Genomic DNA, 24469 nt, shown 5'->3' on the forward strand with positions numbered 1-24469 from the left:
AAATAAGTAAGCAAGTCCGGTACCCAGGTTCAAAACGGCGCTCCGTTTGAGAAGCAACCCGGTGTACCACAGGCATAACATAAACAGCCTATATACGTCCCACAGCTGGGCACAGGCTTCCCCTCAATCAACCGGAGGGGGCGTACGTAAACTCACGCCTACATCTCTGATATGGTCAATTTACTTCTTTCTAGGTCTTCCTCTGCCAGCCCAACTAACAACCTTTCCTTATAGACACCGCTTTCGTAATCCTATTATTCTTCATCCGCTCTACGTGTGCAAACCAAGTTAACATTCCCTTTTCAATCTACATATATATAAACAGCCTATATACGTCCTATTGCTAGGCACAAGCCTCCCCTCAATCAACCGAAGGGGTTATCGAGCTTACTCCACGACGCTGCTCCACTGTAGTTTGGTGGAGGTGTTTTTACGGCTAATAGCCTAACGTGTCCTCCGCAGCACAGAATCACCGTGTACCTACCACAGGGACTATTAAACATAAAAATGAACAAATAGTAATGAAAATATGTACCCCCAGCAGGTGGCGGCAGCGGCCGCCGGCGCAGGCAGCAAGACATACGCGGCGCAGGCGGCTGGCTACCACCACCCGCCACCGTTCCCGCCGCACCACCACCACCCGTACGTATACAAGTATTAACATCTACAATAAACAAGGACAGAGTTCTGTCTTTCACGGTGATACTGTTCTAATCAAATCAAATATACTCTTCTTCTATCGTGTGGATTGTGAGGTGAATTACCAACCCCTTCAACCCTGGTATCAGGGTTATTACTGAGCCGGTAACGTCTACGTATTTACATCAATAAGTAATAACCGGGACCAACGGCTTAATACTTTAAATATACTTTATTGCACACAAACAAAACACGCAAACATTTATAAAACATTTTGACAGCAGTACAAATTTGCGGCCTTATTGCTCTGAAGCAATTCTTCCACTGGAACTGTTGTGACTGGAAGGACACCTCCAAAAATACACAACGCGTCTTGTCACATGCGACAGTGTGTTGATACACACCGATATTGCACTTTATTTGAACATCTAAAACACCTTAATTTAAGGGATCGAACTTATACTATTGTTTTAAGTTTACGCGGTTATTATCATAATTAAAGCACATAATAACGGGTTCTTACCGCGAGGGTTAGAGGATAGACAGATATGTCTACCCGTAGAAAATTATGGATCTACCTACTCCACTCCAATCTCATCAGTCATCCCGTGATCATGGCACTTGCAACAGTGTCGAAATATCGGGAGTATCATATCCCCATTTAAACGCGGTAAGAACCCGTTATTATGTGCTTTAATTATGAACTTATACTATCTACGTAATTTGATGTATAGGGATTTACGACACAGTTTCGGACGCTTTATCAGAAAAACGTAAACGAATGTGAGTCTATTTGTTTATAGTATGTCAGTGATGGAAGGTCAGCAATCTGTGGTCCCTGAAAGCGCTAAAAAAATTAGTTAAAATTCTGAATACAAAGATTAATTCTTGGTTTTTTGTCAACCTAAATCTCCCTTAGCACCAATGTACAGACAAAGTGAACATTGAGACATATTCACCAAGTGTGTATTAGGTTTAATGTTACAAACGTGTCTTTTACTCCTCTTGTGCGGGCTGTAAGGTCAATGCCCGGCGTCACCAACCACAATGTTACCGTGCGTATGTATAAGTGCCGTGTCCGTGCCCGCAGCGCCGCGGCCGCGGGCAAGATGAACGGCGAGCCGCGTGCGCCCGCGCACCCTCGACCCAGCTTCCCGCCGCCGCATCACCACCACGTGAGTATATCACAGCAGCTACTCCGTTTCTAGCCCTAGTACCTCACGATGAAGAATGTTCCAGATGAATAATTTTTGCCTGTCCTTGTAAGCTGTCCTTTTTTGACTTACAATAAGAGTTCATAATTACATTCTATATCTTACTAATATTATAAATGTGAAAGTGGCACCGATTCCTGCACACACATCCTAATTTTAAGTTATACTTGTCATTATTTTTTATCCGCCATATCCTCGTAAAGCCGAGGTTTCCAGACACAATGGTAAAATAAAACAATGGAGTTTGGATTTTAAATGAACTGTCGGCGTTACGACTTTAAAGGAAAGGGACGGACAACGGTTCATTTTCAAATGAACAAAATAAAATAGGCTTTGACGTGTGCTGTCAACTTAATTGACAACATTTCATTTTTACTAAGGTGCCTTAAATCGAAAACCATTTCGAGATATTTCTATGATTTACACAAAACACATTTTTTCAGATTTTTTAATTCAGTAATAATAGAAATATATTGAAAAATCCACGAGGTCAGAAGAGGAAGGCATAATAAGTTCAGACCTTTACATAAAAATTATAAAAAAAGTAAATGTCATACATAACATGACACTTTGTTTGCGACTTGTTTTAAATACGCATGCAAAGGTACATTACATTATACTGCCTTCATTCTATCAATGGCAGAATCCAATTTCCAAAAAATATTTTTTGTAACTTCTAGTGGAAAAATCTTGAAAAGAAAAAATACGTGTCTTCTATTTAAACAAGTACTTTCGAAATAGCACAAAAAAACCACGGCTTAAAAATTTGAAATGTTGTCAATTCTGTCTGGTTATTGGCCAGTATACAATTTATAAAGATGAAAAAAATATAAATGTCGATTACCCGTCCCTTTCTTTGTCGGCGTATAAGAAAATGACAGGTATAATTAAAAATATGTGTAATGGAATTAGCACCAATATTAGCTCATAGTTATATTTTGTTTTTATTGGTTTCTCTCTCTCTCTCTCTCTGTCTCTATAACACTACTTGTTTATAAAATGTTCCATATTTATTTGTGGTAGCTTGTAATTGATCTTTTTATTGTGATGCATATCGTGTAAATAATGTTGTAAGCTCTCCGGAGAAAAATACGTGGTGTGTGGTAACCGGAGCGTGTGTCCACAGAACCCCGCGCCCCCGGCGGAGAACCACGCGCGGCCGCCGCGGCACCACGCGCCCGCGCCCGAGCCGCGCCGCCAGGACGAGGTGCAGGTGGGTACATAGCCTACCCGACACATACAAAGATACATAGATAACTACTACACACACGCACAACTAACTACACCTACTGACAACCAACCTCACCTAACGATAACTACTACATAGATAGATACTTCTTGATAAGGACAACATACACAGAAAAGCACAACAGGCGGCATTATGACTCATGTAGCAATTTCTTCCAGACAACCTCTGGGTACAGGAAAATTTTGTACAAATATAATAGTAGCGGGTTTAGGGGCAGTTTAGGGAACATACCTTTTTACAGACCTATTCTTCTTAACCAAAGCCCCTCAGTCCCCACTTCCAAAGGATAATATAGAACCCTCCCCGCACCATCTTGACCACGCGTGATTTAAGGGCTACCTGACCGACACGCTAAATGTGACAAGGTCTTTGGTTACTCCCCACCAACTCGCTCGAGATCGTCGTTACCATGGTTACGACCCGCCGATTTGCTATTAGACTAGACGTGACCATGGCAACCACCGTGAGCTCTACACATCTAGCCTGCCGGACAGGTAGGTGTAATGAGCCCTTTAATCATTTTTGTGCATATGTCTCCACCGGGATTCGAACAGGTTCGTGACCCCAAAGCTCAACCACTGGACTGCGGAGGTCCTTGTTATAGTAGTATTTAAGTGTTAATGTCGCGTGTGTTTGTCGCAGGAGCTACGCAAGTTCGGGCAGGAGTTCAAGCTGGTGTCGTCCCCCGCGCCCGTGCCGCCGCCGCCGCACCAGCCGCCGGTACCACCACATGCGCATGCGCAACATTCAATTAAACTCAATTTTACTTCTTTACTAGGCGTAAAAAAACATTTAGGGCCTGACGGAGAAACCGTTTATTATACAGATTATATGTTCCGATAATTCCTGAATAATAATATACGATTTATAAATACCTAAACTTCCTAAGGCCGACAGTAGTTAAACAATGAAGAATTTTAGAAGGACATTTGGCCTTACGACTTTAAGTCCTTGGGCCTTATTTTCGAATCGTTCGCCTTCAACTTGCGTGCAAAAATATATACCTGTCTCATTTTGCAAATGACAGGTCATGAAGAGCTATGTGAAATAGGTTATGTATTTTCGAACGTGTGTTGACAGCGAGCGATTGAAAAATATGTCTCTTTGACACACTTTGTCCCGCTCTTTTGAAGTATCGATAAATGTGCGAGTAGTAGAGTGTACCGTGTGTGCCGCAGGCGCAGCCCCCGCCGGCGCCCAGCACGCCCGAGGTGTCGGCCAACGCGGGCGCGCCGCCCGAGCCGCACAAGCGGGACCGCAAGCACGAGCCCGTGCCGCACCACGCCGCGCACAAGGTGACGCACGCTGCACTACAACTCTTTTTTTTTAATAGCCTATATACGTCCCACTGCTGGGCACAGGCCTCCCCTCAATCAACCGGAGGGGGTATGGAGCATACTCCACCACGCTGCTCCAATGCGGGTTGGTGGAGGTGTTTTTTTTTTACGGCTAGTAGCCGGGACCAACAGCTTAACGTGCCCTCCGAAGCACGGAATCATCTTACTTTTTCGGACGATCAGGTGATTCAAGCCTGAAAAGTCCTTACCAAACAAAGGACAATCTCACAAAGTGATTTCGACAATGTCCCCATCGGGAATCGAACCCGGACCTCCAGATCGTGAGCCTAACGCTCTAACCACTAGACCACTGAGGCTGCACTACAATACAATACAAAAACTCTTTATTGCACTTAAATAATATTAAAAATACATTAGGTATTATAATTAGTTCACTACTTACACTACTCCACTTGCCCGACGTAAATCATGGTATAACAAACCAGTGGGCTTAGCACTGTAAGCAAGCGGTGTTGCTCACCGGTTTGTAGATTTGTTATCGACAAAAATATCAACGGATAAAGCGAGTCATTCCCATCACAAGTAAATATTTACTTACTGGCATGATTCGATCATTATATTGTAAATTGGTTGGGGAATACATTTTATACAGCTGAAGTCTGCAGCTTTTGATTTGAAACGTAATGTGACCTATGTCCGGCAGCCCCCGCCGGCCCCAAAGGCGGAGTCCCCCGCGGCGGACGAGCGCTCGCCCGCGTCCACGTCGCCGCCGTCGTCGGCGTCCCCCGCCAGCTCGGAGCGCTCGGAGCGCGCGGACCGCCTGCCGCCGGCCCTCAAGAAGTCCACTCTCAACCCCAACGCCAAGGAGTTCAACCCCGCAGCCAAGCCGTTCACGCCGCGCAGCCCGAGCACGCCCAACCCCAGTCGGTGAGTCCCGTTTGAGTTTTCTCTTCCTCTACCGTGTGGGTCTTCTTCTTCTATCGTGTGGGTTATGAGGTGGAGTACCAACCTCATGACCCCTGGTGTCAGGGTTACTATTGAGCCGCCAAAGGCCCCTGACATGGCTCATGTAACGATTACTTAATTACATCAGTAAGTAGTAACCGGGACCAACGGCTTAACGTGCCTTCCGAAGCACGGATCATCTTACTTTCGGTCAATCAGGTGATCAGCCAGTAATGTCCTAACCAAACTAGGGACCACAAAGTAATTTTTGTGATGTGTCCCCACTGGGAATCGAACCCGGGAACTCCGGATCGTGAGCCCAACGCGTAACCACTGGACCACGGAGGTCGTAACCGTGTGGGTTATGAGGTGGATTACCATCATCAACCCTGATAGTTTTTTTCTCCCCTTCCTTTCCACCCTTTTATCCCCTGTTGGGTTGTAGGGCGCGAGTAACAGATTTCTACTCCTCGCGATAATTTTCTTATAATGATCAATCTAACAATAAAATGAAAGTCTAATCTTACGATGGATGTAATCCTGCCTACATTGGGATATAATCATGTTGTTATGTTCCATCTAACAAAGTTCTCATATAACCCAGCCCAACCCGAAAGTTATCTTGTCTATCTCATCATTCATAAGCAACTCGTACAATAGTGCTGGTTCTGGCAGACACACACTTACTTCTCTATTTACTCATACTATACAGTGTGTAGCTTTTCGGACCCGACAAACTTTAAGGGTGGATTCTACTAGTAATTTCATCGAGAAAACAAACTCACCCCACAAATATATGTGGGGTCAAATCTCAATATTCTAGAAATGGCGGCCATTTTAAAATTTTAGATGTTAGATTTTCTTCTTCTTCATAAAAATTCATATCTCGAGATTTAAAGGCCTTACGGACATGAAATAAAATGCTTTTATCTGCAAAAAGTCGTCTCTATCGAACAAAAATATCCACAACTGCTAAAAAGGTACGTAAAATAAGTTAAAAGGACCTAATCTCATTTTTTGTAAAAAAAAAACAGCAAAAATTTTATTGAGATTTCACCCCACATATGGGGGTGTTTTCTCAATGAAATTACTCGTAGAATCCACCCTTAAAGTTTGTCGGGTCCGAAAAACTACACACTGTACAACGCTATTGAGGACGCTTTTAAGACTGTCAAACTAAAATAACACGTTGTCCGTCAGTAACATCACCTTTGTAATGTCGCACTCTTCATAAAAATCATCTTTCTCTCTCTGTATACAAAGGAAAAAAAAATGGGGAAAATTGTGTAAAAGAATACTTCGAAATGTTTATGAAACACAGATATTTTTCTTATTGTTCCAGACTATGCATGGATCGGTATATTAACATTTTATTACTCCTAAGCCTATTACAGATGCTGAAGATACCAATTATTCCATCTTTAGATACGCCCTAACACTGCTTACTAATCTATATTGTCCCAATGCTTGGCACAGACAACGTACAGTCATGAGCAATATAATGTACCCACTTTAGGACTCCATCGCACTAACATATTTGACATTTAGTGAGACTTACAGTACAATTTTTCAGAAAAGTTAATGTGACATGGTACCAAAGTGTATACATATTAATGCTCGTGACCGTACTCAAATGAGATACTTTTTACGCAACGTCAAAACGAAAGTTTTCTTTGCAGTTTGCATGGAAATACTGTGACGTCATCAATAAAAGCGAGCAATCGTCGTACTCATTGTTACTTAATTCATAAATAAAATTCGAAAATACGTCGAAAAGTAAAATGAGATTGATTCTTGATCATCTTAGACTGGCTTCTATTTCTAGATTAGCATTTTATATTGGACCCGGTCAAATATCCTATTATAAATAGTTGACAAAGATCTATTTCTCTGGTGACTTATGACTTTGTCGATCCGCATTGTGGAAGTCGGATTTTGAAGATTCAATTAAGACATCTCTCTGACTTTTCGCGTGAAATAAACTAACTTAACTGTTGAAAGAGCTATAGTCCGGCAATCTCGTGCGCGACCCTCCTGCGGGGCGACAGACGGTGGCGGGGACGGGGTAGCTAAGATGTCAGCGGGTAGCAGGTGGTGTAGCGGGGAAGGGAAACGCGTGCATCTGCGCGTCAAGTACGGCAGTCTCGGCCGCGCAGCCGAAGCGGCAACACGTGCTTGATAATCTGTACTACTTTGAGGGCGACGCACACGAGATTAATATCTGAGGATGAGTGAGGCGATCTCAAGACAACTTAAGGAGGTTGTACATAAATAATTAATGAGCAAAACACGGAGAAATCAAAGAGAAGTGACGAAGAATATCAAACGGAGAGTGAAAATGAAAGCGATATGGAAATTGATTTATAATAAAACAATCTATTAATATTTTAGTTTTCCTAATAATTGGTCGTCAAGAATAATAATAAAAATAAAATAAAATAGTTCTATCTTTTTATTCACTCCTACATATATTACGTCACAAGTAAGTACAACTTATCGCAAGATTTATTCTGGCACACTTCTCTACGTGTGCAGCCGTGTTCTAGAATGTCAAGATGATGACGCGCTACCCCGTCCCCGCCACCGTCTGTCGCCCCGCAGGAGGGTCGCGCACGAGATTGCCGGACTATAACTATCTTCTTCATTCCAAGAGGGTTAAAAAGGCCTCATCAAAGCAATCCGTCGAAAAAGCAATATTGCAATTTGACGTTTGCAATAATGCTTCTTCTATCGTGTGGGTTGTGAGGTGGAATACCTACCTCATCAACCCTGGTGTCAGGGTTACTATTGAGCCGCCAAAGGCCCCTGACATGACTCATGTAACGACTACTTACTTACATCAGTAAGTAGTAACCGGGACCAACGGCTTGACGTGCACGAAGCACGGATCATCTTACTTTTTTGAACAATCGGGTGATCAGCCTGTAATGTCCTTATCAAACAAGGGATCACAAGGTGATTTTTTGTGATATGTCCCCACCGGGATTCGAACCCGGGACCTCCGGATCGTGAGCCCAACGCTCAACCACTGGACCACGAAGGCCGTTTGCTTGCTATATAGCTTTTTTAGGTGGACTTTTATACCCCCGGAATTATACATTCTGTTTAATAGTAGAAACATTAGATAAAACTTATGTCGTATCTTCACCGTCTGTACCGGGCAGCAGCCCCGAGCCCGCTGCAAGTGTGGTAACGCGTGGTATGTTGCAGGCCGCACACGCCGGGCACGCCCGTGGGCGGCGTGCTGGGCGGCGTGGGCGTCATGGGGCCCGGCGTCAGCTACGTGCCCGCGCCGCACCCGCCGCCGCCGCACATGGTACGTTGCACACACGTCACATGACTTGCCAGCGACACAAGAAGATTACACAAGGTGCTAGTGACATCGTACCAAATACTAAGGGGGATGATCAGCTCATGATTCTGAATGAATATCAAGTAGATTATTCCGTCGCAAAAGTCATCATCATCATTAATTTAAGAACGACGCTCTTGTCAGTGTAGCATTTTCCATGCTGCTTTTTCAGGGAAAAATAGGGCTGTGGTTTCCCTCTTGCATTCCGCTCCGCATTACTCTGTCTGACGCAAGTGGTATGGCGCCCAAAGTAGTACGACTCCTGTCCTCCGCCTCTGAATAGTACTGACAGTTACAGCTGCCCTCTGTCAGGTTTTAGGTTACAGTTCCGGTTGTCGCAAAAGTATGGAATTGAAAATAATAAAAAAAAACAAGTTATGAATTTTGCGCAGCCTCTCAGTATTCGGTACGTTGTCACTAACACCCTGTTTATGAAATAAGTTTTTATTCGGGATGAACAGAAACATAGAACGCGTTCATTTACTTATCTTTCCGGAGATGTCGTAAAAACAGAGGGATTGCAGGAAGGTATGTGTCTGGCTGTGCCCGCCAGCGGGCCTAGCACCGTAAGCACGCGACACTTTCTCGCCGCGACAGAGATCGTCTGTCTCTCTCTGCGCAGTACTGTGAGAGAGTGACAGGTGATGTATGTCGAGGCGAGAAAGAGTCGGCGCTTACGGTGCTGAGCAGGGTTGGTCTCGCGCCGCTGTTGTTACCGTATGGTTGTCCCCGCCGCAGGTGCAGGCCATGCCGGTGTACATCGCGGCGGCGGCGGCGGCGGCCGCGCAGCAGCCCTCCGCCTACCTGCCCGCGCACCCGCACCCCGCCGTACGTATACACGCACGCACACACACACACACCACTACTTAGGCCTCGTTTATGGAGACGCATAACGTTACTACTGCTATCGAACTATATCAACCTATTAATACTATTCGATAATATTGCTGTGTATTATTAGTTCTTGCAATAGTAAGAACCAATTATCGATAGTACTAACAAAAAGTATTTCTATCGATTAATCTAAATGCGCTATCGATACTATAGGCATCATTAAACGTTACCTCGAACTAGGGGTTAGGCGGTGTGTCGCCCATTACCACACCATATCTGGTCAAATGTTTGTCGTCAGTTTTAAATCTGTCTTTATTTAGTAATCAGAATTTCATAATTTATCTTTGACCTAGGAAACTACCCAATTCACGTGTTCATAAACGAGGCCTTAGTGTCCGGCCAAGTCTTTGGTATCGGGCAAAAAAAAAACACATTGAAATATATCTTAGAGGTAAAGCCGAAGGTTGTATAACGATAACTGATTAATCAATTTCGGCCAGAAATCGACCTTTGGTTGAACACTACGTAAGAACTACGAGTAGAGCTTTGCCAACCAATATATTCTGTTTTTACGTCTAATATATTTTTGAATCATATACCTAACCTGTATTGGGCTGGTTTTCCCTTCGCGGGGGTGTTAAGTCAGACAGGTAGTCGCTTCTGTAAAAAACTGGACCTGTCAAATCTTCAGGTTAGATAAGCGGACCCTGCGAAAACGGAATAACGCTAGGGAGATGATTTTTTTAATAATATAGTCCACAATATCACCTAATGGTAAGTGACGATGTGGACTAGGGTGACGTAGGATCATGCTTACCTAGCAAATGCCTATTCACTCTAGCCTTGAAGACTCCCAAATTATAACGAGTTGGAAAAACAGACGACGGCAGACAATTCCACTCCTTTGCTGTTCGCGTCAAAAAGGAAGAAACAAAACATTGGTGCGGATTGGTGGTATATCCACAACATAAGGATGGAATGCCTGCCGACGTCTAGTTGTCCGTAGCTGGAATGGAGTGGGTGGAATTAACTCGTGAAGTTCCTGCGCACACTCGCCGAAGTGTGTGAATTATTCTGGAAATGTGACATAGGTGCTAATTCGTGTAGACATCATCTAATTTTATTTTAAGTTATATCTGTCATTTTCTTATCCGCCGAAAAGGAAAGGGACGGGTAATCGACACGCATAAAATTTATGAAACACACGTTACTTTTAAGCACAAATATGTTGTTTCATATTAATAAAAAAATTACATTGGCTAATAATCCGACAGAATTAAGTTGACAGCACACGTCAAACGGTTTGCATACCAGCGAGACACTTTTTGATTTCCGCCCGGGTTATTCATTCATTTACTCATTCTTCTTAAAATTAAGAGCTGTCAATCATCCGTCCCTTTCTTTTTCGGCGGATAAGAAAATGACAGGTAATAACATACATAACATAAACAGCCTATATACGTCCCACTGCTGGGCACAAGCCTCCCCTCAATCAACCGGAGGGGGTATGGAGCATACGCTGCTGCGTTGGTGGAGGTGTTTTTACGGCTAATAGCCGGGACCAACGGCTTAAGGTGCCCTCCGAAACACGGAATCATCTTACTTTTTCGGACAATCAGGTGATTCAAGCCTGAAAAGTCCTTACCAAACAAAGGACAGGGACAGGTATAACTTAAAGTAAAATTAGGTGTCTGCAGGAATCGGGGCCATTATTAGCCCTTATTCTTGATAACATAAATGTATGTGGATGTAGATGGAGATGGGGTGCGACTGTCGACAGTACGCCCCGCCTATACTCGTGGTGGACAAACGGGACCGCCCCGACGCGGTGAGCACGGTAACGCGAGAGTTGAGACCGGATACACGTACCCACATAGGGATACACGTGCCCACATACGGATACACGTACCCACATAGGGATACACGTGCCCACATACGGATACACGTACCCACATAGGGATACACGCCTTAACTTTGTTGTTTTTAGCTAACTTAGGGGTTACGATTATTTTATTATTATACTTTTAAAGCTCATAATTAATAAATCCCAAAGCGGAAGATGTGTCTTTAAAAAAAAAGAAAGTTTCTAGCGATTAAAAATAACGTAACCCCACCACTAGCTAGTAATCATTCTATTTACTTAATATTTTTGGAGAAATCTTATGATGTCATAAAAGTAAAAACCGCGTGCAAATTCATTCAGTGGTTCTCGAGAGAAGACAGACTTGCTTTTTTACTATGTATGGATGATGAAATACCACTTTAGTGACCATGTCCCCCATGTTATCGTGTACCGTGTCTCAGCACCTCAAAGCGTGCAGTGTGTCGGAGGTCAATAATATCGTGTGGGTGCTTATATAACCGCCTGATATGCTGTCGTTCGCGTGTCGTGATGATTTACATCCATTTTTTATTAACTATAATATACCATACATAAACATAAAACGTAAACAGCCTATATACGTCCCACTGCTGGGCACAGGCTTCCCCTCAATCAACCGGAGGAGGTACGGAGCATACTCCATAATACCATTAACAAAAAACTGACGAGGACTACGGGTGTACATACTATACACCTCTGCCTACCCCATCGGGGATACAGGCGTGATGGTATATTATGCTTTATACTTTTATATATTAACAATGATTAGTAAGAGTCATAATTAATAATGATAATTTATTGATTAAAAAGCCAATAACAGCCCAGCTGTTAGTAAATATTGTCAGACAGCTATGGTAGTAACAAAGATATAGAAAAACATAAGTTATAAATAGTCTATATACGTTCCACTGCTGGGCCTAGGCCTTCTCTCAATCAATCGGAGGGAGTATGGAGCATACTCCACCACGCTGCTCCACAAAAAGAGGCACACAATGTTAACAAAGCGTCTTCGTATATCTATATATTATGATGCGATTCAATTTTGTCACTAATACGTTTGTTTGCAGTGGTTTGGCTAATATCTGTCGTTTTGAGTGTTTAGCTTTAAGGTGTTCTTAATAACTTATACATTTTCACTTTTACATTGTATTTACACGAAATATTTCCTGTTTAAATAGACAATTGATTTGGTATCATTAATATATATTATTGTAAAACATAGAGGAGTATTTGGTCCCCAAAAGGTGGGGCCAACCATGTAAGTTCATAGCATATCCACAAATTTTCACTGCGAGTTGATGGAAAATTCACTTAAAACTTCACAAATTGATGAACATTTTATAACATAATTCATATTGTTACATTATATCTACCTAAACCCTCTCGTCCTGTCTTAACCCAACGAGTTCCTCAGATATCCCCCACAATTTTTCGCACAAGTCGCGGTCTTCCGCTTTCCAAGACATATCTCTCTCAGCACAGTCTTCGAAGTACCTCCCACTCACTTGGTCACACTCGTCAGACACAGCCAAGTAGATCGACGTTTGAGCTCCCTCCGCTGGACTCTTGAAGAACGTATAAAGCACAAGACATCTCAACTTCTCTATAATAGTAGCTTTATACAGAGATGTATTAACCTGCCCAGGGTTTAGGCTGTTCACAACCACACCTGTGCCTTCTAGTCTTCTCGCCAGTTCGTTGCTAAAGAGAACATTGCACAATTTACTGTTGCAAAATGTTCTCAAGTATCCGTAAACTCCTTCTTCGTTTATCTTGTTAATGGTGCCGAATTTATGCAAAAACGACGACATATTTATCACGCGGCTTGGTGCTGACTTCTTCAAAATCGGCACGAGAAGTAACGTAAGGAGGAACGGGCCGAAATGGTTCACTTGCATGTCCCTGATAACCCCATCTTTAGTCTTCCAACTGCCCATACCACTTGCTCCAGCGTTGTTAATCAGCACGTCCAATTTAGCCTCAGCATTTTTGAAATCTTCTACGAATTTCCTTATAGACGCAAAGGAACTTAGGTCGAGATGTTGGTATCTTACTGAAGGATTTTTCGTTATTTTCCTTATGGATTTTTCGGCTGCGTAACCTTTGCTGTCGTCTCTACAAGCTAAAATCACCTTAGCTCCTCGGCGAGCAAGCTCCATGGAGGTAGCATATCCTATACCACTATTCGCACCTGTTACTATGACAACCTTCCCACTCATCACTGTGTCAGCGTAACATTTGCCCGTAGAGAGTCTATTGGATATCTTGATTAGTAGAAGAGTTACTAAAATCCAGAAAATCGTCACGAAAATCCACATTTTTTGTGTATTTATTTACCTAACTTCACTTGATAAGCTTTAACACAGGTGGTCAAATTTTTAGCACTGTATTCATGAGAAAAATGTTGAACTTAGTAGCGAGATATCACAATTTTTCAAAGATAATTTACAATATAATCAATATGATTAAATAATATTAAAATCACTGACTACCAAAGACGTGTATCAGTTTCGAACGTCCAATGTGACTGTTAGCGTATCTCTTGATTGATTACTAGAATGTGGTTAAAGGTCAAATCACGTGTGCTAACTGAAGCTATTAACTTTGTTTGTCCTTACGTCTGTCTGGACTTTACAAGTCTACCTTATCAGTCATGCTTTACATAACAAGCAAATCATAAGAATTTTAATTGATAAATGGAATGTCTACTGACATACATTTTATTAATATAAGCTTACTTTTCCCAACTGAGCCAATAAAATGTACAATCATTGCTAAATGAACTGAGAACGCTTCACCTGAGCTTTCTGTTAAACCAACACCATTTGATTAGAATATTCTCCTGCAACCTTTAAAACTAGACTGAAGTCTTGGCTACTGCAACAACAATTTTATGAAGTAAAAGAGCTTATGACAAAACAAGTCGTAATTGACAAAAAAGTAATATATCTAAATATATAAAAGGAGAAACTGACTGACTGACATATCAACGCACAGCCTAAACGGCTAAACGTAGGCACTTGAAATTTGGAAGGGACGTAGCTTAGGTACCGTAGAGGTGCACTAAGAAAGGAATTACCGGAATTCCCACGGGAACGGGAATTAGCGGGAAAAAGCTAGTTAATTATAATTGTTATAACAAACTTCTCTTTTTAACCTAAGAATATAGGACCGCATACTTCCACAAGGAATCATATTTCTGGCATATAATAATATCGTGTACATCGACTAAACAGGGTTAAGTTATATTGTAAACAATATATAAAAAAAAAAATTATAAAACATCCGGCTTCTATAAACAATTTATGCAAATCTCATAAATTCCAATACATTTTTTATGTACAACAACAGAGGATAAACTATTATCCGCGAGATAACATATCGCTCGACATGTGCAACTGGCATGATAAAATGTTATCCACGCGGCGTTATCGTATCTGGCGTATGTTTTAACTTTGATCATCCGTGTTGCTATAGCTATTGGTATTTTAGCAGGGGTTTCGAAGCTTTGTGTTTGTAAATGTCTGATTGATAAACAACTTGTATGGTAACCTGAGAATATTCAAGTCTATTTCTCATAAAAGCTCTTACGTGGTTTTCACAACGGAGTAAAAAAAAGGTTGGAAGGGCGATGTGAGCGCGAAACGTACGTAACATACTTCAACTTTGCACTCCACTCCAAACTTTACGACGCACGGGAGCTCTCCCATAGTACATTAAAAGGTCGTCTTGTGCATTATAACCTACAAGGCAAAACATCTCTAATCACTTTTATATTACCTAGCGCTTTGCGGGGTAAACCTCCTAAAACTAGGGGGGCTAAAAAGGCCATATTGAATTTAGATGGGTTGCTTGGACGTGGCCTATTTAACGCCCCAGAACCCATATGAGGTAAACTAACGGTGTAATGTATGTGCAGTTGGCGTACGGCGCGGCGCTGGGCGGCGGCGCCGGCGTGGCGGGCGGCGCGGGCCAGCACGGCCCGCTGCCTGCGCAGCCGCCGCGGCCCTACGCCTCCAGGAAAGGTAACATTCATACTGGCACACACTCGCACTGGTTCAGTGCTCTCCTGTGTAATAGTGTATTCAATTTTAAGATCAAATTATGCGTAGATTACATATTAAGCATAAAATAAACAATCTCAAATATTTTTTTTTTCTTTGAAAATTTCTCTAATTGACATTAAAAAGTCCCACACAGAACTTTCTTATGTCATTGCTTCATTACTGCGCTAATTCCTAACTTACACGACTACATATGTTTATTATTTTAAAGCTTGACATTAATAATTCTGTAGACTGTAATGTTATGGCAGTGTGTATAACGAGGTATATGTCCGCCAGTACCAGGCGTGCAGGTGGCGGCGGCGACGGGGCAGCCGCTGCAGCTGGCGCCGGCGCCCATGCAGCAGTTCATGCCCTACCCGCACCCGCACCCGCCGCCGCAGCCCACCATACAGTACCAGCACATGGTAACTATACCACAACCATACATTAAATACATACGGGATGGAACAGCCCAAGGAGATCTGTCGACCCTCGCTTGACTGAGAACTAAAAACTCTGCATGTCCTGGGAGCAAGCTGACTGTAAAAGATCGCGAGGATTACAAATCTGTTGTTCAAGCCCTATATCCCAACAGAGGATAATAGGATCAAAAGTAAATAGTTTGATGATGATGATGTCCTCCCAGACGTATCCGTCGAGGGCGACACCCTTAGCCTGGGCGCGGGCGTGACTAGCTAAACCAAATCTAGTTTTGAAAGTCCTGTTGCAAGAAGCACAAAGGAGAGTCCCACTTGAGTTATATGTGTAGTGGAAGGAGGACTTGGGTAAAGTTTTTCGGATCTGGCGTTTGGCGTCAAGATCTTCAAGAAGATAGTTTACTACGTATTGAACGGTAACGTCGCCCCACAATTAGTATCGGGGGTTAACCTCACCCCTTCTGTCTTACTTTAGTCTTAAATGGGCGTACGCCGCCAAGGAGTAAGGGAGAGCGCGCGTAGTGTTTCTCTCTCGTTCGTACGCGTTAGGCACGCATGGCAAGAATATGAGATTTTTGTATGGAGTGTCTGGAGCGTGACCTATACAGCTTGTACCCACTTGCTGAGCGCAGGCCTCTTTTCAATCCACCGGAGGGGGTACGAAGCATATCCCACTACGCTGCGTCATTGGACGTGTTTGTGGTAACGGACCCAAGGTATATGCTAGTTTTCAAGCGGCCCGAAGGTCTCCCAGCATCATTGTTTCTTAATTGTAATGTTGTGTATGTTTGAAGTCTGATGTTTGTATTACTTTCTTTATTTTGCAGTTTAACATTATTTAAAAGTAGTCGGCTACGGAACATTTTTTTTAAAAGGCCGTACCATGTATCTTTTTAAAGGAACATAGCCCGAAGCTTACCCAAAATGTAATTGCAGGTGCGCATGTACCACGGCGGCGTGGGCGGCGTGGGCGGCGTGGGCGGCGTGGGTGGCGTGGGCGGCGCGGTGGGCGCGGGCGGCGAGGTGGCGGGCTACGCGCCGGCGCCCGCGCCGTCCCCCGCCGCCGCGTCCCCCGCGCTCTACCCGCCGCCCTCGCCCGCGCACACGCCGCACCCGCACCCGCATCCGCACCCGCACCCGCACCACCACTACCAGCAGCCACCCTTCCAGGTACCCACATAACTAATTATTAAAAAAGTGATTTTTTTACACATTATTCGTACATTGTTTGAGGTTTACGTGGTTATTATAATCATTGACACATTATACCGGGTTAAATCTGGAATAAAAGCTAAAAAGGAGGGTAGACATACATTTGCTGTTAGAAAATTATCGATCTATCTACTCCATTCCAATTTCATAACTCATCCCGGTTGCCAGTTATTATGGCATTTGCAACAGTGTCGAAATATCAGAAGTTTCATATTGTTGATGACGCGGTAAATTTCCGGCATTATGTGTTTTAGAGCCACATTATTCGTATCGTAATTAACCGACATTGCCTCCCCGCAGGTGCTGTGCCCCCTGATGGGCCCGGGCTCGGGCGGGCACCACCACCACCATCACCACGTGACGTACCTGAACCACGCGCCGCCCACCGCCAGCCCGCCCACCTCACACCCGCACCCCATTCAGGTAACCACGCCCAACTACCTATACAAGCCCTACAACGAGTACTAGTGACCACTTATGAGTGACATAGTGACTAGTGATACCTGATGACGCAAGCGATCTGACTAGCGCGGGACCAGAGGGGGGGAAGGACCAACAGCTGACTATACTAACCCATCTTTTTGTATCTGTTACGTTCAAAACCCGTTTTTAGTGATAACGCGTTTTCCCTAGTTAAAACTAGCTTTTACTATTGTGCCTTTGTTAAAATTTGTATTTGAGTCCGGCACTCGCCAGTCGCTGCGGTGGCACGCTCGCTTCGCTCGCTCGGCACGTGCGCTCCTGTCATCGGAATACTAACCTAAACGATTTCGTAAACAAAAGTTAACCTATTATGGGTATATTTTAATTCATAGTTTTACCAGAGGCCCTTAGTTAAAACTAGTTTCAAAAAGAGAAACGCGTTTTAAGGAAAAAACCGGTTTTAAATTTTAAACTGTATTTTTTTTGTGTATCAATGTATTTTAACAAACTTCAAAGAAAGAAGGTACTGGTAATTGGACCCGTATGTTAGTAATGTTGTTAAAAAGTCTTTCGTAAAATCTACCAAAGTACCTATCTGTATGTATCAATTTGAAACTTATAAAGTAACCTATCTATCTTGTGTGTATAAAGTCTTCAGACGTCTATTATTATTTTTTTAATAATTTATGAAATATTAGTGTGCATTTCTCAGACGTCTGCTATGTAAGGGTACCAGTAACCTATCTTTATTTAATTTAATGACGGCAGATTTTAAACCTACACTTAAAGCGATTCCTTCCTCCCCGAGCGTTCACAGAACAATGTCAGTTTCGTTCGGCGATCGATGAAAGGCAGGTTTTTTTATAACTATATCAAGTCCTTCACCGAGTTAGTGACTCTAACAGTGAAAGTGTTAGCTAAGTTATACCGTACCTGTAAAGCGTCGAAGCGATGGTTTGGACGCATTTAAATTATAGATTTTTAAAGTCGCGTGAGTCGGTCTAGGCGTGACGTGTTCGCGTAGTCAGCATGACAAAGCGTAGTGCGTGCCTCCAGCAGGTGCTGCTGCCGCCGCACGCGGGCGCCGCCGCGCCGCCCGTGCACAGCGCCGGGCACCCGTAACGCCCGCCGCCGCACGTGCCGCGCGTCCCGCACGTGCCGCGCGCCCCGCACGTGCCGCGCGCCCCCCACGTGCCGCGTATCCCGCACGTGCCGCGCCCGCGCCACCACACACACACGCGCCCGCCACTCTACACGCGCCCGCCGTGCTAGGCGCACCCGCAGTAACGCACACCGCTACATTATTTATAACAAACACCGCATGCGCATAAACACCACGTAGACTTGGGGTTGCAACGTCAGGTTTGATGTAAAAGTGTCTCATAAGACATAATATGGTGGTAAACGAGGGCGGAAGGTTTTTGCGTTGATCTGTCCGTATTGACGGTAGAGTCAATAACATATCAGTGATGTAATTTCTATCACTATCGTGTACCGAGCAGGTACAAATCCTAGCACAGTAGTTGAATATAACATACTGTAACCAACTGCTAGGTGCGATTAAAGCATATAATACTTGGCCCTGGAAGCGAAAATCGCTGAAGGTATTTCACTCGGTTATACGACTCAATTTGAACGCGAAGCGATTTAGACAAAGAACCACCCACGCACCTCAAGTCTGTGGTGAACCTTAAACTTTCAGACCTCTCTTTTAGTTCGCACACGAAAGAAAGAGAAGTCTTAAAGATTCAAGACTAATATATGCGCAAGGCCTAATAGTAATACTAAGTTTAAGTCGATTAGCATTTATAGCGATCTTAAAATATGATTGACATTAAAAGTAAACTGAATTAGACGATACTTTACCCTCATTTATAAAATGTAATGGACATTATAAGTATAATGATTTACAATGTAAAATGATCTGTTTATAATGTGATTTTATCAAAAACGTGTTTACTACAAATTAGCAAAGTAAATCACGGAATCGCATGTATATATATCGATCATGTAGAACTGCGAAACTCTTAGCTAATAAACGAAATAATAAGACTTTCGTAAAGGTAAATCTGTTATCAATAAATCGAGTAGGTAACCTTATGATGACATTGTGTATTTTAGACGTTAGAAACTGCATTTTTGTTTTCAAAAGTGCCTGTTTTGGATCGCGATAAATACTGATTTACACCCCTTAGTTGGTATAACTAGTATATACACAAACGAATTATATAATTTCTAATAGTTATGTTCTAAAAATGTTATAATAATGAATATACTGTCTCCTAACTTTCGCCTGGCCGTTATGATTAGGCGATAAAGAGGAAAATTGCCAGGGGTTTATCAATGGTGCATAAACAAAGAGTACTTTAAGTCTGAAGATGAAATACGATGGATTTTCAAACTGATATTTTTGCAATGATAATTTTAATTTCAAAGCACCATGCTTAGAGAAACTTAATATTTTCTTTGACAATTTTATGACGTCAAGAAACAAAGCGATACAATAATACGTTTTTTAATTATCTATCTGTTCATATACATCACAAATAAACAAAACATTATCATCAAGTTGTTTGCAAAGTTATTAGTCTGATGAAAATTATCATATTGTTTCTTAATAGTTTATTCTCAATACGTTGAATTTTAAATATATCTAGTTCTATTTCTATAAATCTAACTTATTTAAATCGTTCAATTTTATTTTGAGCGTGTTTGATTTATTTGAAATCCAATTGTATTGTGAATAAACTTGTAATATTTGTATAAAGATAGAGCTCCATATAAGTGATTTATTTCACATTTGTCATTCATTCAATTCAAAAAAACTTGTTTGCTATGTCATCATCATCATCATCGGCCCATTAACGTCCCCACTGCTGGGGCACGGGCCTTCCCTATGGATGGATAGGGAGATCGGGCCTTAAACCATCACGCGGGCCTAGTGCGGATTTGATGGTTATTAACGACTGCTAATGCAGCCGGGACCAACGGCTTAATTGCTATGTATTAATTAATACTTAAAAGACCCTCTTTATTTCATCCGAAAAAATATAAATTCTCCATAATTAATGCCTATAATTTCTTAACAGTTTTCTTATTTTTCAATCGTATACGCTCTTGCCTTGTATTCATCACTGCCACATGCTGAAGTGCTCAAATAGATATATTTTACGAGTATATGAATGGATATGTTTTCTTGTGCGTTTGTTTAAATAAATATTTAGCGTATTTTACTTTAACTCACGGAGCGTATAGCTTTGAAATGCATTCTGTTGTGTTAATCAGAATCACTTTTGTACGAAGCAGTTTAAATTATACAGCAAATATATACATAACACCCAAGTGCGTCTACAAAAGCCAAAAGCAAAGTTTGAATATATCTCGTTACGTTGCAAATTCTTTAGTTACAAGAACGTGGCCCGGTTTGTCAATCAGCTATATATCTTTATATAATATATGTAGCTCTATCGTTTATACATGTACTTTTGATGTCGAAAAACTCATTATATGTTCTGTACAGCGTGTTTCATTTAGTTTGGTAATCTATCCAGAACTTATCCAGCAGATAGTGGTTAAACAAGCCTGCAGTCTTGGAAATTGTCGGATAGAAAGACTGCTTTAATAAGTAAAATGTTAGGATATACCAAGCGCGATTATGCTTTCTCTCTGTGCGTTTTATGTAGTTCAACTACTGTCCGAGTTATGTACAGTCATGAGCAATATAATGTACCCAGTTAGGACTCTGTCGCACTAACATATTTGAAATTTAGTGACATACAGTTCAATTTGTCAAAAAAGTTAATGTGACATGGTACCAAAGTGTATACATATTAATGCTCGTGACCGTACTTGGCCAACATTTAACTTTAACACTGTTTATTCAGACATTTTGACCTCAAAAGTCCCTTAAGTACTCTTACGATGAAAATATCAATTGTATTTCAAAGACTTGACTGGGCAATATGTATACTGCAATAATTAATGTTAATTAATCGTTAAACATCTCATGTGATTATCTTAGTAATTTTTAATATGGCAACATTGACTACAAGCTGTGACGATTCCAATATGGCACATCAATCGCGGTTACAGATTTTGAATAACAATCGTCATATTTTAAAATGTAAATCGATGTTCAGTGTTGCCATTTAAAAGTTGGAAAACCTACTGTTTAAAATGTAATAATATTTTACTAAGGTTCGCTTAGCACGGCGGGGCAAAGATAATATAAAATAAAAGTTGTGTATGGATATGTTTTCGTGTGTAAGTATAGTCATCGAATGAGCGGTCTGTCTGCGACGACATCAAACTCTTTGTCGCGGCAGCGCTGTATAATAGGTAGATAAATAACTTCCTTACTTTTAATTTTATTTTTGATCGGCGGGTGATGTAAGAATTTTGACTGCAATCATGATTATTAGTAGCCTTAGATACGTCCCACAAAAGCCACTTTGGAAATGATATGGAGAAGGAACATTACTCCACCACAGGTTATCCACTGCAGGTTGGTGGAGCGTACTAAGATCAAACAGATGACTTAATTTATTACTTAAGGACGAAACGATAAAACAACGTCGAAAATCGAATCGTCGAACCCTGATACTGGACTTGCACCAATGAGTTATCTTAAACTGCTCGTCTGGATACTTTGGACATTCCTTGAGCAGAATTACAGAAAACGAAAAAAAAATGTTAGAATAGTTTTTGTTTTGTTCCAATGATTGGTAAATGTTTCTTGATTTAGATCACTTGTGAGTATTTTTCGTTGGGAATACGAATGCATTGCAACGCAAAGTTTTATCGATATACTTTTTCATCCTTTGGAAAAGTGAGCTATGTAGCTTTTCAGATTGGTTTAAAGAAGTTTTATCAAAACATTGAAATAAGTACTAATGGTTTTTAGAAAATAATTATGTCAATGTTTAAAATTGTAAAAGCACAAACCTATCAAAAACGATAGGTTACTGAATGAATGGATGATTAAATACTGTTACAAAACATCAAATCTTTTTTTCAAAAACTCATCTTGTCGAAATACGTATTTATTTTTCTTAATATCTTATATTTATTTGCACAAAACATGTCAAAATTCTTACAACTCCGGTCTGCCCTTTTGTTTTCGTTTTCCATAGTCGACGCCATTGCGAAATGGCCGTCGTCTATCGTATTTATTTAGTGCTACGTTAGTGTTACGAATACCCTCCGTTACTCTCGTGCGAAAATCTTAAGTGGATATCTACTAGGATAATATCGAATTGTTACACTATTATAACAAACCACCCCATAGATTGATTGTTGTAAAGTTGCCTTTCTCGCTCTGATACTTTTTCCACAGAGAATATAACCAGTAGAGTGTCTAGGGCGATCACTTTCTTATAACCACGGTGATTTTGCCTGTACATAATGATGTCTGTTCGAACAGACAAAAACTTAACACAAATTTAGTTTGTCAGTTCTTAATTTGGCCACCTGATACGACACGATTCATTTATAATGAACATCATAAAAGGAAAAATTGAAGGATAGAGGAAGGGGTAGACCTAGGAGAACATTTATGAAACAAAAGAGAAGGTGCAGGTCGTGTCGTATCAGTAGGTGAAGGATTTGGCGAAGAGAAAAGACGAATGGCGATTACTCCACCGAAAGAGCGCAGCTCTTGAATATAAAGAGAGAGTTCTTAAATTAGTGCTTTCCTTCACTTACAATACATGCAAGAAAAGTTTTATTACTATCAAATTAAGTCCAATGTCATACCTTTCAACAACTAATTACGACAAGCTTAGCGAACTTTATACTACACCTGCACAGAAAGTGCCTTGTTCAGTCATGATTATATAATGTACCCACTTTAGGACTCTGTCGCACTAACATATTTGACATGTAGTGAGACTTACAGTTCAATTTTGTCAAAAAAGTTAATGAGACATGGTACCAAAGTGTATAATGCTCGTGACCGTTCCTTTTTTGAAAAGGGGGCATTACGGCAATTCCGTTATTCAAATAAGCGGGAAGAAAAATAGAACATTTAAAAAAAAAAAGCTGACATTGGACTCGTCATGTGGATTTTCAATACTTGAAGCTTTTTTGCTAACTTCTCTACTGGTTATTTGCTCGGTGACTTTTCCAACTTCGAGTTACCTTATAAATCAACTTTAGTTGTCTTCGAGTTGTCATTGTTCAGGAGACAATTCACGCGACTACCCTGAAACGGCTCTCGAAAATCGTGTCTCTTAATAAAAAACTCTGACATCAAGTAATATTTTATACGAGAAGAAATATATTACATTATTGTTTCAAGGGTTGTCGGTCTTTCATTAAAGTTGATGTTTTATTTTATGGGGTGGCATTTTATGGTGTCATGTGAACACGGCATTAGACGTTATGCTTTTTTTAATAACGATAAACTTCCAGAAGCTATGACGAAACTAAGATAATTCAAAATGGCGAATATCATAGCCGGATTTTAAAGCGTATTTCAAGTAACCGAAAGTGCTTTTTAAAAGGAATAATTTAATAAATCAAGACATTTGACAAATGCATCATATTCTTATAGTAGACATTTATAAAAAATGACATGTATGTCTGACGAATCTATAATAAAGTTTGTTCATTGCAGATAGCGTGATTTTTGAAGCTCGACTCATATTTGGTAACATTAATTACATGACATAGATATAAACAATCTATATACGTCCCGCTGCCACAACATTGCTGGGATCATAAATCACAAAAAGAAATTATCCTTCTAGATGTTCTACTGCCGTGTTCACGATTCTATTTATTTCGCATTATTATCTATGGACTTTGACTTTCACTTTTTATTCAGCTAAATGTACTTTTGTTTGCTAAATGTTGTCTAATTTTGGAACGTTATCAATTTATATTAGGGTACTATTTATTTCCTACTGCCTTAAAATCAGTTATACACGCGGTTCGAA

At 41.3% G+C, this 24469-nt stretch overlaps 2 protein-coding genes across 2 annotated transcripts in view; one reads left to right on the top strand and one right to left on the bottom strand.

Annotated features, from left to right (window-relative positions):
* Positions 1-21095, top strand: part of LOC126376400 (ataxin-2-like protein) — a 54326-nt gene extending 33231 nt beyond the window's left edge. Inside the window, exons 8-21 of the mRNA XM_050023727.1 lie at positions 545-642; positions 1730-1814; positions 2980-3066; positions 3745-3822; positions 4281-4397; positions 5104-5327; positions 8556-8661; positions 9436-9525; positions 11285-11359; positions 15333-15438; positions 15757-15884; positions 16833-17066; positions 17409-17531; positions 18588-21095. Of these exons, the coding sequence (XP_049879684.1) occupies positions 545-642; positions 1730-1814; positions 2980-3066; positions 3745-3822; positions 4281-4397; positions 5104-5327; positions 8556-8661; positions 9436-9525; positions 11285-11359; positions 15333-15438; positions 15757-15884; positions 16833-17066; positions 17409-17531; positions 18588-18653 (1617 nt within the window). The 3' untranslated portion in view covers positions 18654-21095. The remainder of the gene's footprint in view (positions 1-544; positions 643-1729; positions 1815-2979; positions 3067-3744; positions 3823-4280; positions 4398-5103; positions 5328-8555; positions 8662-9435; positions 9526-11284; positions 11360-15332; positions 15439-15756; positions 15885-16832; positions 17067-17408; positions 17532-18587) is intronic.
* LOC126376286 (retinol dehydrogenase 14-like) lies at positions 12195-13961 on the bottom strand. The gene has a single exon (XM_050023603.1). The coding sequence runs from the start codon at positions 13729-13731 to the stop codon at positions 12787-12789; it is 945 nt and encodes a 314-aa protein (XP_049879560.1). The 5' UTR covers positions 13732-13961; the 3' UTR covers positions 12195-12786.
* Positions 21096-24469: the final 3374 nt, after the last annotated feature.

This window comes from Pectinophora gossypiella, chromosome 20 (genome assembly GCF_024362695.1).
Source record: "Pectinophora gossypiella chromosome 20, ilPecGoss1.1, whole genome shotgun sequence".
Classification (NCBI taxonomy): Eukaryota; Metazoa; Arthropoda; class Insecta; order Lepidoptera; family Gelechiidae; genus Pectinophora; species Pectinophora gossypiella.

Excerpts from the sequence above, each read along its gene's own strand:
- LOC126376286 (XM_050023603.1), bottom strand. The coding sequence starts at position 13,731 with ATGTGGATTTTCGTGACGATTTTCTGGATTTTAGTAACTCTTCTACTA.